Source organism: Monocercomonoides exilis (genome assembly GCF_001643675.1).
Source record: "Monocercomonoides exilis strain PA203 chromosome Unknown scaffold56-565389, whole genome shotgun sequence".
Classification (NCBI taxonomy): Eukaryota; Preaxostyla; order Oxymonadida; family Polymastigidae; genus Monocercomonoides; species Monocercomonoides exilis.
The window spans coordinates 40,912-56,345 of record NW_027150601.1 but is presented as its reverse complement, the minus strand read 5'-3'; the positions used below and the strand labels follow the sequence as shown (position 1 = coordinate 56,345).

General features: G+C 35.4%; 3 protein-coding genes across 3 annotated transcripts; 1 reads left to right on the top strand and 2 right to left on the bottom strand.

Annotated features, from left to right (window-relative positions):
- Positions 1 to 58: 58 nt before the first annotated feature.
- MONOS_8270 (putative RNA-binding protein Musashi) lies at positions 59 to 4,151 on the top strand. The gene is made up of 4 exons (XM_067878666.1): positions 59 to 158; positions 345 to 464; positions 540 to 907; positions 1,052 to 4,151. Exons 1-4 carry the CDS (start codon positions 68 to 70, stop codon positions 2,909 to 2,911), a joined length of 2,439 nt encoding a protein of 812 aa, XP_067720047.1. The 5' UTR covers positions 59 to 67; the 3' UTR covers positions 2,912 to 4,151.
- Positions 4,152 to 7,010: 2,859 nt separating this feature from the next.
- Positions 7,011 to 10,156, bottom strand: MONOS_12736 (uncharacterized protein; the record flags this gene model as incomplete). Its single annotated transcript, XM_067865381.1, has 3 exons — positions 7,011 to 8,460; positions 8,519 to 8,612; positions 8,689 to 10,156. The coding sequence occupies 3 exons, from the start codon at positions 10,154 to 10,156 to the stop codon at positions 7,011 to 7,013; spliced, it is 3,012 nt and encodes a 1,003-aa protein (XP_067720046.1).
- A 458-nt stretch (positions 10,157 to 10,614) lies between these two features.
- On the bottom strand, positions 10,615 to 15,251 carry MONOS_12735 (uncharacterized protein; the record flags this gene model as incomplete). The annotated part of the gene is made up of 4 exons (XM_067865380.1): positions 10,615 to 10,819; positions 10,983 to 12,632; positions 12,862 to 15,050; positions 15,106 to 15,251. The coding sequence occupies 4 exons, from the start codon at positions 15,249 to 15,251 to the stop codon at positions 10,719 to 10,721; spliced, it is 4,086 nt and encodes a 1,361-aa protein (XP_067720045.1). The 3' UTR covers positions 10,615 to 10,718.
- Between the last annotated feature and the right edge of the window lie 183 nt (positions 15,252 to 15,434).

Below are 15,434 nucleotides of genomic sequence, written 5' to 3'. Positions count from 1 at the left end.
AACAAAAAAATACATATATTTCATATGAATCATCCAGTCATGTGAAAAGTTAGGGTGTAAAGATCAAATGAGTTCAGTTTTACCCTCTTTAACGAATTCAACAGGACATTTGCCATCAGGAGCGTATCGTGTTGAATCCACTGATCAAATTAGAATAGGTGTGAAGAAAATTTTTAGTATTTTAAAAGTTAAGAGTTATTATTCAACACTAACTTTTATTTGGTTTTTTGAATGATGTTTCATGCAAAATTAATGATCATTTTTATACTTTTATTATATTCGTGATTTACAATGCGTTGCTTTTTTTCTTTATTTTGTCTTTATTTTTTCTTCTATTTCTCCAGACAATCCTTGCCGTTTGATCATAAATTACATCCCTCCTTCAATGACCCAAGAAGCTTTCCAAAAAATGCTTGCACCTTTTGGAACAATTGTATATTGTAAATTAATTACTGATAAGCGCAGTTTGTCGTTGTTTTTAGATTGTTTTCTTGCACTAAAACCATATTTTTTAATCGTTCTGAATGAAATATCTTTAGCTGGTCAATGCCTTGGATATGGATTTGTTGAATATTCTCTTCCAACGGAAGCTGGTGCTGTGATTCAGCAACTTGACGGACAAACTCTTTTAAACAAACGGTTGAAAGTGTCTTATTCGAGAAATCCCAATCCTGATATGAAAAATGCAAATGTGTATATTGCAGGATATGGTTCAGAATTACGACAAGAACAATTGGAAGCTATATTCTCAAATTACGGTACTGTAATAAACATTAATATGCTTAAGGATAGCCAAGGAACTTCAAGAGGTGCAGCATTTGTTCGAATGAACAGCCATTCAGAAGCCGTTAATGCAGTTTCAAATCTAAATGGTGCAAAAATTATGGGCCGCATCATTTATGCAAAAGTATGTAAATGATTTTTAAAAATATATTATTTTTTTTAAAAATATTTTCTTGAAACATGTTTTAATAATTTTAAACGCAAAACATTTCAATTTATATATGTATGAATGTATGTATTGGTAAACTTTTTTCTGTATATAAATTAGATTCATTCACCAACAACGAAAGGTGGGAGTGATGTAGATTCCGAAGGGAAAAATGATGGGCGGTTTGGAGAAAGCAAAAGTGGGAGAGGAGATAACAGAGGAAGAGGCAGAGGAAAAGGAATTGGAAAAGGCAGAGATCAAAGAGGCGGAGCCAGTGGTGCAAATAGTGCTGTGATTATTGGAACTATTTCTGGCGGTACCGGAAGTGATCGTTCTGATTTTGTTCCTGGAGCATCAGGGGCGTATCAGATGCCTCAGCCTCATCCAGGTAGCGGCTACCCTGCACCGTATGCTCCTTCGTCTGCTGTGCAGCCGATGGTAGGCAGTGCTTCTCTTCCAGGACAGATGGGACCAGCGCCTGTGCCCAGCAGATATGCAATATACCCCACCCAGCAGGCTCATCCAGGAGCGCCTGGTGCCATGCAGCCTCCTGCTTACCCATATGGATACCCTGCACAGGGTGCTCCAGGCACTGTACCTCCACTTGCAGCTGGTTATCCTCCTCCACCGCCTCCTTATCCGTCCTATCAGCAAGGCCCTCCAGGTGCAGTCGGAGCACCGCCTTATTATCCTCCACCTCCTCCTTCCTATTCGCAGATGCCTCCGACTTATCACGCGGCACAAGCACAACCAGCATACCACGCAGTCCCTCCGCGTGCATCTGGAGCAGCGCCTGCAGACATTCAGCCCACAGCACAAGTTCCAGCAGCACCTGGATACAATTACCAGCCGCCGTATTATCCTTCGTCGCAGCCAGCAGCTCAGCCAAGAGGAGCCTATGGAAGTGGAAGCAATGCGAGTGGAAGCAGCACCACAGCAGCCAGAGGAGCATCAGGAGAAAGTGTGCAAAGCGGGCAAAATCAGACAGGCAGAGACAAAGAAGGAGAGCTGGCGTCTGTCTTCGTATACAACATTCCCCCCAGCGCTGATGACACTATCCTGCACAAAGCATTCTCCCATTTTGGGCGAGTTCAGTCGATGACTCTGTTAGAGAACGAGAAGGACATTGAAGGCGGAATCAAGGCAAAAGTGAAGTTTGGCATTCTGAACTTTGTGACCAGGGCAGAGGCGCAGAATGCCATCATGTGGATGAACGGTGCAGACATGGCGGGGCAGCGTCTGCAGGTGTCCTTCAAACTGGAGCCAGCCGTCTTTTCTGGTTCGCGGCAGATCCACAATGCGACATATGCTGTGCCTCCGCATCTGTCGCAGCAGCAGATAACAGCAATGAACATGCAGCCAACTATCGCCAGCGGAGCAGCACTTTCTGTTGGCATTACACCAGGATCTGGCGTGTCTATCACGCAGCATGCGACAGAAGAAAGTGCTCCTGCGGGAGGAACAATTGGCTTATTCTTAGATGAGAAAGCAGAAAATGCAAAAGAAGCTGTTGGAACTGATGCTTCATCTGCCTTGTCTTCTTCTGCAAATTCTGCATCCACTCCATCGGCATCAAATGCTGCTAATGTTGCATCTCCAGTCATTTCCTCTTCGTCCTCCGGTTCAACTTCTTCTGAGTCTTCTATCTTGCCCACTTCTTCTGAACTCACTTCTTCTGAGTCTTCATCTTCACCTGCAACTGCTTCTTCTTCTTCTTCTGATTCAACGGTGGCTTCTCCTTCTTCTGCTGCTGGGCCTGCATCTTCTCCAACATCCACCTCATCGTCTGCATCTTCCTCACCTACTGCTACTTCTGCATCTTCTTCACCAGTCAAAGGTACTCCACCTTCGTCGACTGCCTCGAATGACTATTTACTGCCCACTCCATCTCCTTCCAATGCTTTGATGAATTCTGCTGGCTTTTACCAACAATCTCGGAGCGGTTCAAGTGGTGGAAGCAGAGGATCAGATAGAAAGTAGAAAAAAAGAAAACTTTTTTTTACAAAAGAGAGGAGGGAAGAAATGAAGTTAGCAATTGTGGTAAAAGGATATGAAATGATGGGGTGGAAAGAGAAAGAGAAAAGGAATGAATGAATTAGTTAATAAATAATTTTTTGAGTATTAATGAATCCAATTTAAAAAATAAACGAAGGAGAAAAAGAAAGTGATGAAAGCGAAAGGGAAGTGAAAAGGATAAAAAATGAAGAACTATTTAATTTTATGTTCTGAAATGTGAATTGTCTTGCTTTAATGAGAAAATTTTTTATTAAAATAAATGTTTTTAGGTAAATCTTCAAATATCGTTTTTTTCTAAATAATTAATTATTGTAATTATCGGAATGATGACATTAAATGCTATTCGGAACATGCATTGGTATTTTGTTGATTAATGTCAGTTGTTCTTTGACAATCCATTGCTGCCCTCAACTTTATCCTTTTCTTCTTATTTTTTTATGTGTCATTTTTTATTTGATTATTTGAATCCAATTTCGCTTTCGTTTTTTTCTTTTTTTCGTTCCTTTTTTTGATTTATTCATTGGATTTCTTATCTGAAAGCATGAGATTATGCATCACTTAAAAATTGATTTTTCTAACTTTTTAATTTCTTTTCATGTATTTATTCTTTATCTTCTTTTCTTTTAAATGATTCATCAAAAATAATGTTAAGCCTAATGTTTCGATTATTCTTTATTTGCCTCTTTTCAATAATGATGTTTTGCATAATTCTTTTTCTTCCTTTGCTCTTTCTTTTTTTCTTTCTTTTTTTTCTTCTTTTTGTTTTCTTGTCCGAACTGTAAACCATAAAACATAATTTTTTCCTCAAATAACTTTTCTGATTTGTTCTCGTCTTCTTCATTTTGGATATTCAGTTAGCTTTTTCTTAAAGAATGCAATTTATCTTTCTTTTGAAGAAGGATGCTAATGTCAGAGTTACTGTTGATTTTGTCAACTTTCGTTCAATCCTCATGCATTAATCTTTGTTTTATTTCAAAATAAAAAATCAGTCCATATTATTTTATTTTTTGTTCTGCTTTCTCTATATTTCTTCCTTTGAATGTTATGGTCAATCGTCCAGTTCTTTTTTTGTTGTAGTCGTTGTTGTAACTCTTTTCTCTTTCTCGATTTACCTCATGCCTTTTATCTACTCAAGTGAAAATGCTCATGCTCATATCATCAATACTATTTCAATTATAAAAATTATTTATTATTTATCACAAAACTTGGTTTAGTAATGAAAATCAAAAAATTATTTTTTTTCACAAAGTGCCATTTTGAGAAAAACAAAATTTTATGACAAATGGTTCCAGATAATTCAATAAATGTATATCTGCATAAAATTTGTGTAATTATATTATTCATGGAAATAATTGTAATTGAATTCATTATTCAAAGCATTTCTTTTTTCAAAAGAGCAACTTTTTAATGTGAAAAATAAGAATAATTTTAAGAAAATTACTTTTTGTTATTCAAGATAACCAAAAATAAATTATTTTTGTGAAAACGTACAAAAAAAGTGTTCAAATAATAATCTTTGCAAATGTTTTGTCTATCTTAGCGAATATACCGTTTTCTGGTGAGCGAATTTTCTTTATATCCATATTTTCTATTTCAAAAAAAACCCTGAAAACAAACATAATTGATATGTCCAAATTTTTTTAAAAAGTTCCTTTTGTTTAATTTTCAAATAATGAAAAAATTTCATATTTCGATCAAATTTCTGTTCCCACTCACGAAACTTCACTAAAATGGAAACAATAACATAATCAAGATTTTGTTTCAATTTTTCTAAAATTTTGTGAGTGGGAACAGAAATTTGATCGAAATATGAAATTTTTTCTTTATTTGAAAATTAAACAAAAGGAACTTTTCAAAAAAATGAGCCATATGTTTGTTTCAACAATGAAATTATTATTCAATGCATTTATCACAAACATTTTGGAATGCTTTTGAAAAACGTGTGAGTTGATTGATTTGTTTGAAAAGAAAAAAATATTTCATAATGGTGTGTTTTGATGAAATAATATAATTTTATCAATCTTCGACAAACAAATGAAAACACTCAAGAACAAAGTTTGAACAAAATTATTATTCAAATTTTTTTAATGATACAGATATCGCATTAAATACCGGACATCGCACAAAAGACCTGACAGGATCGATTTCACAATAACTGCAAGAGCAATAATTCTGACAATTTTCCTCAAAATATATCTTAACAATGCTAACTCATTTGATATACAAAACTTTCAATATATCTTCATTTGTGCTCAAAAAAAATGAATGATTGAAATTTCGGAGAAATCGGATTTTGAATTTTTCCGAAAATTTCAAAATTTAGTTTTTTTGAGCACATACGAGGAAGTTATGGAAGTTTCATATATCAAAAGAGTTTGTATTGATGAGATATATTTTGAGGAAAATATACAGAATTTCTCCTTTTGCAGTTATTGTGAAATCGATCTTATCCGGGATTTTATGCGCCATCTGGAATAATAATAATATATATATATATTTTTAAATTTTATTTTATTTCCATTTTTGTTTATTTTTTTAAGTGACGAACGAGGCAAAAAATGATTTGTCAGGTCAGACAGGCTTACTGAATAAAATATTTCTCATTTTGAAAACCAATAACAATATTGAATTCAAGTTTTTTGCTTTTGAAAAATTTTTGTTGTACCATCCTAAAACAATTATCATGTTTCTTTTTCTTTTTCTTGTCTTTTTTTTTATCCTTTGTTGCACAAAGAGAACTTATTAATGTCATTTATATATTTCCAGTTAGAAGCATATAAAAATAAAAAATCATTAGTCGGGGTGGAAACCCGAGCCAGGGAGGAAACCCGAGCCAGTGATCTTTTTTCGAATATTTTTCTTTTTTTTCATCGATGAACAATTTGAAAAAAACGAAATAATTTCACATTATAATACATACGAATATGATGGTATGCATGTGGTTTTCGTGTTTCTTTGTTGAATGTATCTATGAAAAAAAATTATTTTTGATCAAAAATTTTTTTCAGTGAAAATTTTTACTAATTATGAAGAAGAAAAAATTTCTCGATTTGGCATCATTATTGTATATTACACACACATGCAATTCATTTACGAGTGTTTTCAATTTTCTTCAGTGGCTGAATGAGAAATAAAAAATTTTCTGTGTAATAAATTCGACTTTTCACACAGCCACTGAAGAAAATTGAAAACACTCGTAAATGAATTGCATGTGTGTGTAATATACAATAATGATGCCAAATCGAGAAATTTTTTCTTCTTCATAATTAGTAAAAATTTTCACTGAAAAAATTTTTGATCAAAAATAATTTTTTTTCATAGATACATTCAACAAAGAAACACGAAAACCACATGCATACCATCATATTCGTATGTATTATAATGTGAAATTATTTCGTTTTTTTCAAATTGTTCATCGATGAAAAAAAGAAAAATATTCGAAAAAGATCACTGGCTCGGGTTTCTCCCGACTAATGTATTTATTAAAAAAAAAAAAAAAAAAAAAAAAAAAAAAAAAAAAAAAAAAAAAAAAAAACAATTTGATATAACAATTTCAAAAACTCTTTTTGAACAAAATTGATTTCATTTTATTGAGAAGTTAACCAAAATTTATTAATAACATGCGTATTTTATCATCATCATTATTTAATGACAAAAAGCTACATAAAGCCGATTGCAACTGAAAAAAAATGTTATAATTAAGAAAAGAGAAAAATACTCTAAGATGACTGCACTTTAAAACAGTTCATGAAAAATTAATTTCTAACTATTTCCATTTTAACACTCCATAATAATTTGAAAAAAAATTAAAAAACAAAAAAAAAAAAAAAAATAAAGTTGAAAAATAAAGAATTCAACAGTTTCAACTCTCCAATAACAACGAAAACAAAACAAAACAAAAACTAAACCAAAAACAAAAAAAAAAGACAAACAAGGAAAAAACGACTTTTCAAAATTCGAAATATTATTAATGTTTCATATCAACAAAAGAAGCTCATAACAAACAAAAAGCGACAAAAACGTTATGCCGTTCAATTACGACTATATTCAACTTCAAATAAAGTTAATTGAAAACATCAGGCTGCTCCATTGTAAAGTCATTCATGTTTAAATCATTATCAAGATTCAATTCATCAGATAAATCTGAAGGTTTAGGTTCAAAAGCAACAAATGGAAGACGCTTAATTTCTTCTTCTGCAGATGTTTCTGATTCATATGGAGTTATGATTCTGTCTTTTTTGGGCAAACTGCCAGAACAAAGCCAAAACAACTGAATACTATTCGCTTGAGGTGTGGCTTCGACAATATCTCGAATTCCAATTTCTTCAATTGTATCGTCAATTAAACGAAGAAGACAAATACCAACATCCTCTCCTTTCGTAAGCTCCTCCACATCCTCGTCAAAGCACTCCAATTGCATCTGTAAATGTTTTCCAGTCACTGTATCGTAGTTTTTTTCAAAATTATATCCCTGATAGCACATATTTATTTCAAGTAGTGAAACTGTCTGTATTGGAGCCAACATTGGTGCATCATAATTCTTGTTATCTTCTTTATCCAATACTTTGTTACGCGCTACCACGCTTTCGTTGTACGGTATAACTTCATTTATCCTAATTTCTCTTGAAATATTCAGGAATGCAATACATGCTTCTCGTATCATTTGAATTGGATAAAGCACTAACTTTCTATTAGAGTCTCTTCCATTAATCAACCATTCAAACAGTATCCTCACGAATCCCATCTCAAACACAAACGGAAGCTCTCTCGCAATGTTTGCCATAACATTTATTACAAAGATATCAATTGCAAGCTGTATAGACTCAAGTGTTTGCTGTTGAAAAGCATCACAATCCAAATTGAGAACAGAAATGGGAGCCATAAAAGGAAAAGGATGAGACATCCGATTCATCAGTCTTTCAAAGAAAGGTCGAATAACAATATCATCACAAATACTTGTATTAGATGAGCAAAGAGCTCCAAGGCATTTGATTGTGTGGTTGAAATGCAAAGCAGTTGGCGAACAGTGAAACAAATGTACAGTCACTGAAGAGTCTTGATTTCCATAGTCAAATCTATCATCAATGTTTTGAGCAGTAAATGTTCTTGTATAACACTCCAAGTTTTTTCTGTTCTCAAACTTATATAAGCTCGCACAAGTATTGCAATAGAATCTGTATTCGGCTGGAGTCTCAAAATTTTCGACCAAAGGCTTTTTAACTCGGTGAAATGGAGCGAAATGATTTGTCTTTAAATCAAATGGTAAATCATAATAAGAATTTCTGAATTTTGTACTTATAATTATTGTTTCTTCTTTTTGTATTCCCCTTTCCTTCACCTTTTTGGTATAAGTTTCCATAATTTTTTCCATATCTTCTTCAATATCATCTAATTCTTCCATTGGTTGGCTCTCAAATGTTGATAAATACAATTGCTTCACCCTTTTAGGACACGACAAACTCAATGCTTCAATGCAATGGCTTGACAATAAGAAAAATAAATGATCTGGAAATCTAAAAAAATAAGTTGCACATTTTCAACTTCACTATTTGCATATAGAAAAAGGCAGACTTGTTCAAACGAATCAGCAAATCAATTAATGCTTTGAATTGATTGTCACTTAGATCGTCATGATTTTTTGGACGTGTCAGTAACTCTGATGGGCCTAGAATGAATAAAAGATGAATTAAAAAATTATTTTGATTTAATTTCAAACATATCAAACAAAATAACTAACAAACGTAAATATTGTGACAATCTGTCGATACAAAGGATACAGTAGCGTATCTGAAAAACATTTAACTTTCCATTCATCAACTCCAAAAAGTCACCTTCATCGGAAAATTCGTTATCTTCACTTTCACCTCTAACTGCACCGTCAGACGCTCTTTGTTTCTTTCTCTTCAGGTATTCCGCTTCTGCATCTTCAGGTAATGTTATTCCTTCCATGAGAACTTGAACAATGTTTTTGAGAGGTTGAAACTTATTGTAACAGAATCTGAGTCTCAAAAGAGCAAGAGTGGCTTTTAAACGCACAGAAAACGGGAGAAATGGCTTTTTGGATATATCGTCATATGTTGATGCTGGAAATTCCGAATGCAAATGCAAATCTTTCCCTATACCTTGCTTTCTTTTTTGCAGATTTTCTGTTTCTATTTCATTTTCATTCATTGCTCTTCTTCTCATTCTCTGTTTAGTTTTCTCTTCAGATTTATTTTTTTCTTTTGAAGTATTTCTTGTTTCTTTCTTTTCTCGCTCTGAATTTTTCATTTTTCTGCTTTCTTCTTCAATTTCTTTCTGTTCTTCATTCTTTTTGCATCCATCTTCATCAGCTTTGCTCTCTTTTCTTTCTTGTTTTTCATCTTCATGCTCCACTGCCGCACACCCATCATACAGCCCTTTTGTGTTATCAATCTCACATTGAACATCAACAAAATGCTCATGCCCGCTTTTTCTTCCAGTTCTCTTTTTCTTAGCCATTCCTCTGTGTTTGTTGCCAACAGCTATCTCAGCCAGATCAGCTTCAAATTGATAATTATCGAAGTCTGTCATCCAATTTGGAAATATTTTAGGTGGAATTGCTTTTCCAACGTTGTGAGCCAGTTGCAGAGAAGTGATGGCATCCGTTAAACCTTCAATATTTTGGCACCTTATCAGAATGGAGTCAATCCCATCAAACACATTCTGCCTGGTAAGTGTTGCAATTCCTTCCACATCAGCCATTTTAACAAAATTCAAAATAAGTTTCGACAACACGCTTAATACCTCATCGCTTTCCGTTGCAAGTATCCGTTCTACTGCGGCCGATGCAATATTCCCTTTAAACATGATGTTTTGAAGAAGAGGCGAAGTAGCGAAATCAGAAACAAGGCAAGTTTTTGTCTTCGGAAGTATCTGACCATAATATCCTGTCATGTTCCTTTTTTCTTGTCCGGTTAATGGAACTTCTATCCCCTTTGACTTTCTGTGTGCTTTGGAATAAGATTTTGAATCAGTTATCTTAATAATTGCTGATGCAAATGAAATTGTCACTTCATCAGAATCCGTTTTGAAAAGTACTTTTTCACCTTCTTGAAGAATATTGTAGAGTATATAAGATGGAACATTTTCCATCTTTCCGACAAACAACGAAAGCAAATCGTTGATTTTCTTTGAAATAACTTTCAATTCATCTGCTTTAAATTTTTGAGATCTTAAAATCAAAAACATTTAAAAAAAGAATTGTATCTCCAATTTACAAACATTAATTTTGTCGTCAAATCTTCCAGAGCTTGTGTTGCTGTGAATCAATAATCAATACATTTTCTTTTTAAAGAAAACAAAAAGAAAATGTTCAATTCACAAACATTCATTGTTATCTGTCTTTATGCTGATATCCTTTGTGGGATGACAGCAAATTACATTCCGATAACGTGTGAGTTCAAAAATATTAATGCAAAAATAATTAATAATTGAAGAAGGAAGAGTTTGGACAATTTAAAATACAAAAATAAATGTTCGAAATCATGTGAAGTATGCTGCAAACTTTGAAAATGGGCAATGATGTTTTATTGTTTCTCCTTGTTGATCTCATTTTTAAATTAAATTAATAATTAAGGCTATTCTATTTTCAAAACTTACTGAATTTCTGGAAACATTAAGTTATTTATTTTCAATTCATAAACAAAATTATAAAGTACACTGTTTTTAAAGCTAAATGAGCAATTTCAAACAAACATTTCAATGTAACAAAAAAAAAAAAAAGAAATCTGAATCCATTAAAAAAAAATTATTATATTTGTAATTGTTCGTATGAAGTGATGTCAGTGGGGTCTTCGTGAAATGGTTGTAAAGTCTTTTCGTCGATCATTGTAAGTAGCCATTCGTTCAATTCTAAAATTGGATGGAAAAAATAATAATCAAAAAAATAATTGTAATAATTAAAAAACTCTGCAAAATAAAAAAAAACAAAAAAATTTCACAAAAATGTTTTTCTATTTAAAACTTTTATCGTTTCATTTAAAAATCCCTAAATTTCAAAAAAGAATAAACATACCTTTTCTGTTCTTTGGAGGCTGGGGATCTCTCGATGCAGGTCGAGAACTTGCGTATCTTTTGATCAGATCAGTCATTTTCCCTCTGTCAAAGCCCCAACAGCTCACCATTCTGAGGGTGTCTGCAATCAGCTGTATTTTCACGCTCCTGTCGAGTTCAGTGTCCAGAGCCAAAGACGGCGATGAGTTGACTTCCAGCAGAAATGGTGTTAGAGAGCGATTGAACATAACATCGAAGCCAAGCAAGTCGAAGCAGTGCTCGTTTGCATGGAGCGAATGATTCACAGCACGCAGAGTGGTTGAAATGACCTGCTTGACACGCTTCCACAACGAAGTCCAGGTGAGCGGAGGATCTGCGTCTAAATCGACAGTGAAGAGGGGCGGTGTGTGCGGGGGATGACAATTGGAAGAGCTGCATCTGCAATCAGACGCACACTCAGCCTCAGAACGAGACAGGTGCTCCAAATAGCTCGCATATGTCGCATTTTCCCCGTGCTTTTCTCTGAAGTCGATAAGCTCCTTCAGAAAAGAGAGAGAAATCTTCGATCGCCCGTCGCCTTTTGGATCGACTGGGAAGAAAGGAGGCAGAGGAAGCGAGTGATGGAGGGAGCTGTTGGTCAAGTGCATCAGAAGGAGCTGTGCTTCGTCTGGATCGAGATGGGATAAAAGAGGAGGAATAACAGTTGAAGAAGAAGAAGAAGATGACGATGATGATGAATTCGTGGTAGTAGCAGTAGTCGCAGAAGAAGAAGAAGAAGAAACAGAAGAAAGTGGAGAAATGCCTCTGTTCTTTGAAGCACAAGGAGAGGAAGAACGAGTAGAGTGTGTTTGAGAAGATAGATCTGATTGAGACACTTGCTGATTTTGTGTGCCAGCTGAAAATGGAACAACCTTTTTCAGCGAAAGAGGCTCGTCTGAAAAGAGCTTTGTGCTCATTCGTGTGAGTCCTTCTTTGTAGATCCACGCTTCCAACTCTTCGTGCCCTTCCTTCAACTCACACACCACATAATCTGCCTGGTTGGTGCGATGCAACCCCTTTGCCCTTCCTTTCTCTTTGGCGTCAGAATGTTCTGTCTCCACCTTCTCTATTCTCTCTCCCCAGCACTTCTTCCTCTTCCTGATCAGCACATACACCCGCAGATCGAACTTGCACCCGCACAGCAGCAGAGGCCGCTCGATGTAGCGCTGCACGACAGCCGACTCCGCCAAAGAGACTTGAGAGGGATGGGTGATCAGTCGTATGCCCCTCCCGCGCGACAGGCCAGACGGCTTGTACACCCACACGCGACTCAGCTCGCGCTGCTTGTGGCGCTGCGTGTGGAGCGGCGGGCAGCCAGACGACGCTTCAAAGAACAGACGCAGCTGCTGGTCTGACTTATTCTGAGAAGAAGAAGAAGGAAATTGTGAGAGTGTGGAAGAAGAGCCTGGAATTCTCTGATAAAATGCTGAAGACGAGGAAGATGCCTGCATTTGTGTCAAAATGGAGAAGTTCGAAAGATTCACTGCCTTTCCACGAGAATGAGAAGACGACGATGTCAAAACAGGAGGGCACAATCCCAACGCCTCTCTTTCTTCTTCGTCTTTGATGTAAGCTGATATGAACTCTTTGTATTCTTGTGGCAGAAGATACGTCTCAGGTGTGATTGAACAAGCTGAATTCGCAAAATAATAATAATTATGATAAATTGTAAAATACAGTTAATTTCGTTATAACAATTCAAAAATGTGTTATAATCAATCAATTATTTCATGATTATTACGAAAATAGAAAAAATGTGATGCAACAGTTAAATATGTTCAATAATCATGCATCTTATTTCACTTTCTGATTTCTTCTCTCTCTCAAAATCTAGTTAAATACAAAGAAATAAATCCACATACATTTTCTTCCATTTTCCTTATCTTTCTCATTGTTATTCAAATACTTTGCAAGGTTTCTCTTGAGAAGATCTTTTCTTGTCATTTCTCTGTTGTCAGGAAGGTGATTGATTGACTGCCAGCTGAGGAGCTGTTTGAGAGGCAGATCCTGTTTGTTCCAAGACCAAAACACATCAAAGGACAAAAAAGGGGCATCAGAAGGAATTTCCACAGTTATAACGTTGTGTTTCTTTTGGAGCAGTTCAATTGCTCCTGAAAAGACAGCCTTCAGATCTCCTCTTCCTTCACGCAGCGAAAGAAAAAGGAAGCGCGGTGAAGAATTGGAAGGAAAACACAGTGAACAATTCTCCTTTTTTGTGGCTTCTCTTTCGTCGTGTGCTTTCTTCATCTGCTCCACACACCATTCCATTGCCTTGCTCTGTTCGCGCAGAGTGTCCATAAATGCTGGATCGTCTTTGGAGGCACCTCGAAATGCAGGAAACAATTCAGAGATGGATTTGAACAGAAGAACAGATGGAGTCGAAGGAGAAGGCGAATGACACGGTTGCTCTTGCAAATGTTCGTGTGATCGCTTCACAGGCACAGACAAGATGGGAATGGAAGATTGAGAAGTAGAATCAGATGAAATGGGAGTGAATGAATGTGGAGAAATCTGAGTATCTGAAGACGAAGACGAAGACGAAGGCGATGATGAAGATGAAGACAAAGAAGAAGAAGAAGAAGGAGGAGGAGGAGAAGAAGAAGAAGAGGAAGAAGAAGAAGAAGAAGAAGAAGAAGAAGAAGAAGAAGAAGAAGAAGAAGAAGAAGAAGAAGAAGAAGAAGAAGAAGGAGGAGGAGGAGAATGAGAAGGGGAAGTCGGGGGATATGGAGATGTTGAAATAGGCGTTGAAATTGCCTCTGGATAATTTAGCGAATCGACATCGGAAGCACAAGGAGCTGAAATGTTTGCCAAAGAAGAAGAAGAAGAGATGGACAAATTGTGTGCTGTTGATGGCGAGTGAATGGTTTGCTGTGTAACATCTGATTCCTTTGTGTGTGACGATTTGATGGATCGAATGGGAGGAGAAGAAGTCAAATGACTTGAAGTTGCAACATGAAGAGAAAGTGGAGGAGAAAGAGAAGGCTCAGGAGAAGAAGTGGTTGAAGGTGTAAGAGGCATAGGAGGAGAAGATGAAGGAGAAGATGAAGGAGAAGATGAAGGAGAAGGATGAGAAGAAAGCGAAAGTGGAGAAAGAGGAGAAAGCGGAGAAGATGGAGAAAGAGGAGAAGAAGGAGGCGGAAAAGGAGGAGGTGGAGAAGGAGGTGGAGAATGTGGAGAAGACGAATCAGATGAAGAAGATTGTAAACAAAATGCTAGTTTGCTTATTGCTTTTACTCCTTCTTCTTCTTTTGAATCATTTGAACCTTTTTTCTCTCCAACTTTTTCGGATAATATTGTTTGTTCTTTCGAAGTACAATTTACAGAAGAAGAATCAAAATCAGAGCGAGAAGACGAAGATGATTTTGAAGTTACCAAAGAAGAATTTGTTTCATCCGTGCAAAGTGAAGAAGAAGATGTTAATTGGTACAACAAAGAAAGAGAAGATTGCGAAGAAATTGAACAATGTGAAATAGGCCGTGATGATTCCGTTGGATGCATTTCAACTTTCGATGAAGGAGATGCCTTGCTTGCAGAATCCTTGGAATCAGAAGAAATCGATCGTAACGCATTTTCGCACGATAAATTTGAAGAAGTATTTCTACAAACCGATTCATTTGATGGTTGTTCTGAACTTTTGACAAAGAAAGGCTGATTGCCACGATGAGAACAAATTAAAGGAGTTACACGATTCTGCTTCTTTGGAAAAACTTTTTTAATTTCTTGCTTTTCCTTGTTGGAGCGTGTTTTTTCTCGTGAAGGATTTGATTGTTGCTTTTTACTAATATCTGCAGATCGACTTCTTGGTTTATCATTGTAATGTCTTTGCTTTAAAGGAATTGCGCCTCCAATAGAAGATGTTTCCACTATTGTAAAATCATCCAAAATACTTCTTTTGGCAGTCTTTTGACGCACATTCCCAACAAGTAGGTTTTGCAAAGAATTATTTATTTGTGGTGCGAGACATTCATGATTATCCTTTACTGTTTTCTCATTTTCCCCAATACTACTTTTTGCGAGCTTATTTTCTATAAAAGTTTGAGTCTTTTCCAAACTTAAATTTCCCCACAAATAGCAAAAATGTCAAATAGTTAAAAATATACTCAAACCTTTCCCTTGAATTTTGTTCCTGTGTGAAGGGAGATGACAAAAATGGTTCGGCTTCAGATAGAATAAAATCTATCCTTTGCAGTTCAATCTCAAGATCATCATTTGAAAGTTCAATATCTTTGGATTCAGAAAGCCAAAGGCTCATAAAAGTTCCTATAAAGAGCTTAAAGTCCCTTTAAAATGAGAAACGCATAAAAATGATATTAACGAATGATTTAAAGCTCTTTGTATCAGTTGTTTTCCAAATAAAATGAAAACAATTAAAAAAAAGTGGGTGAAAAGTATTTTGTTAGAAATTGAATGCTCATTTGCAAAGCATTCTCATCTC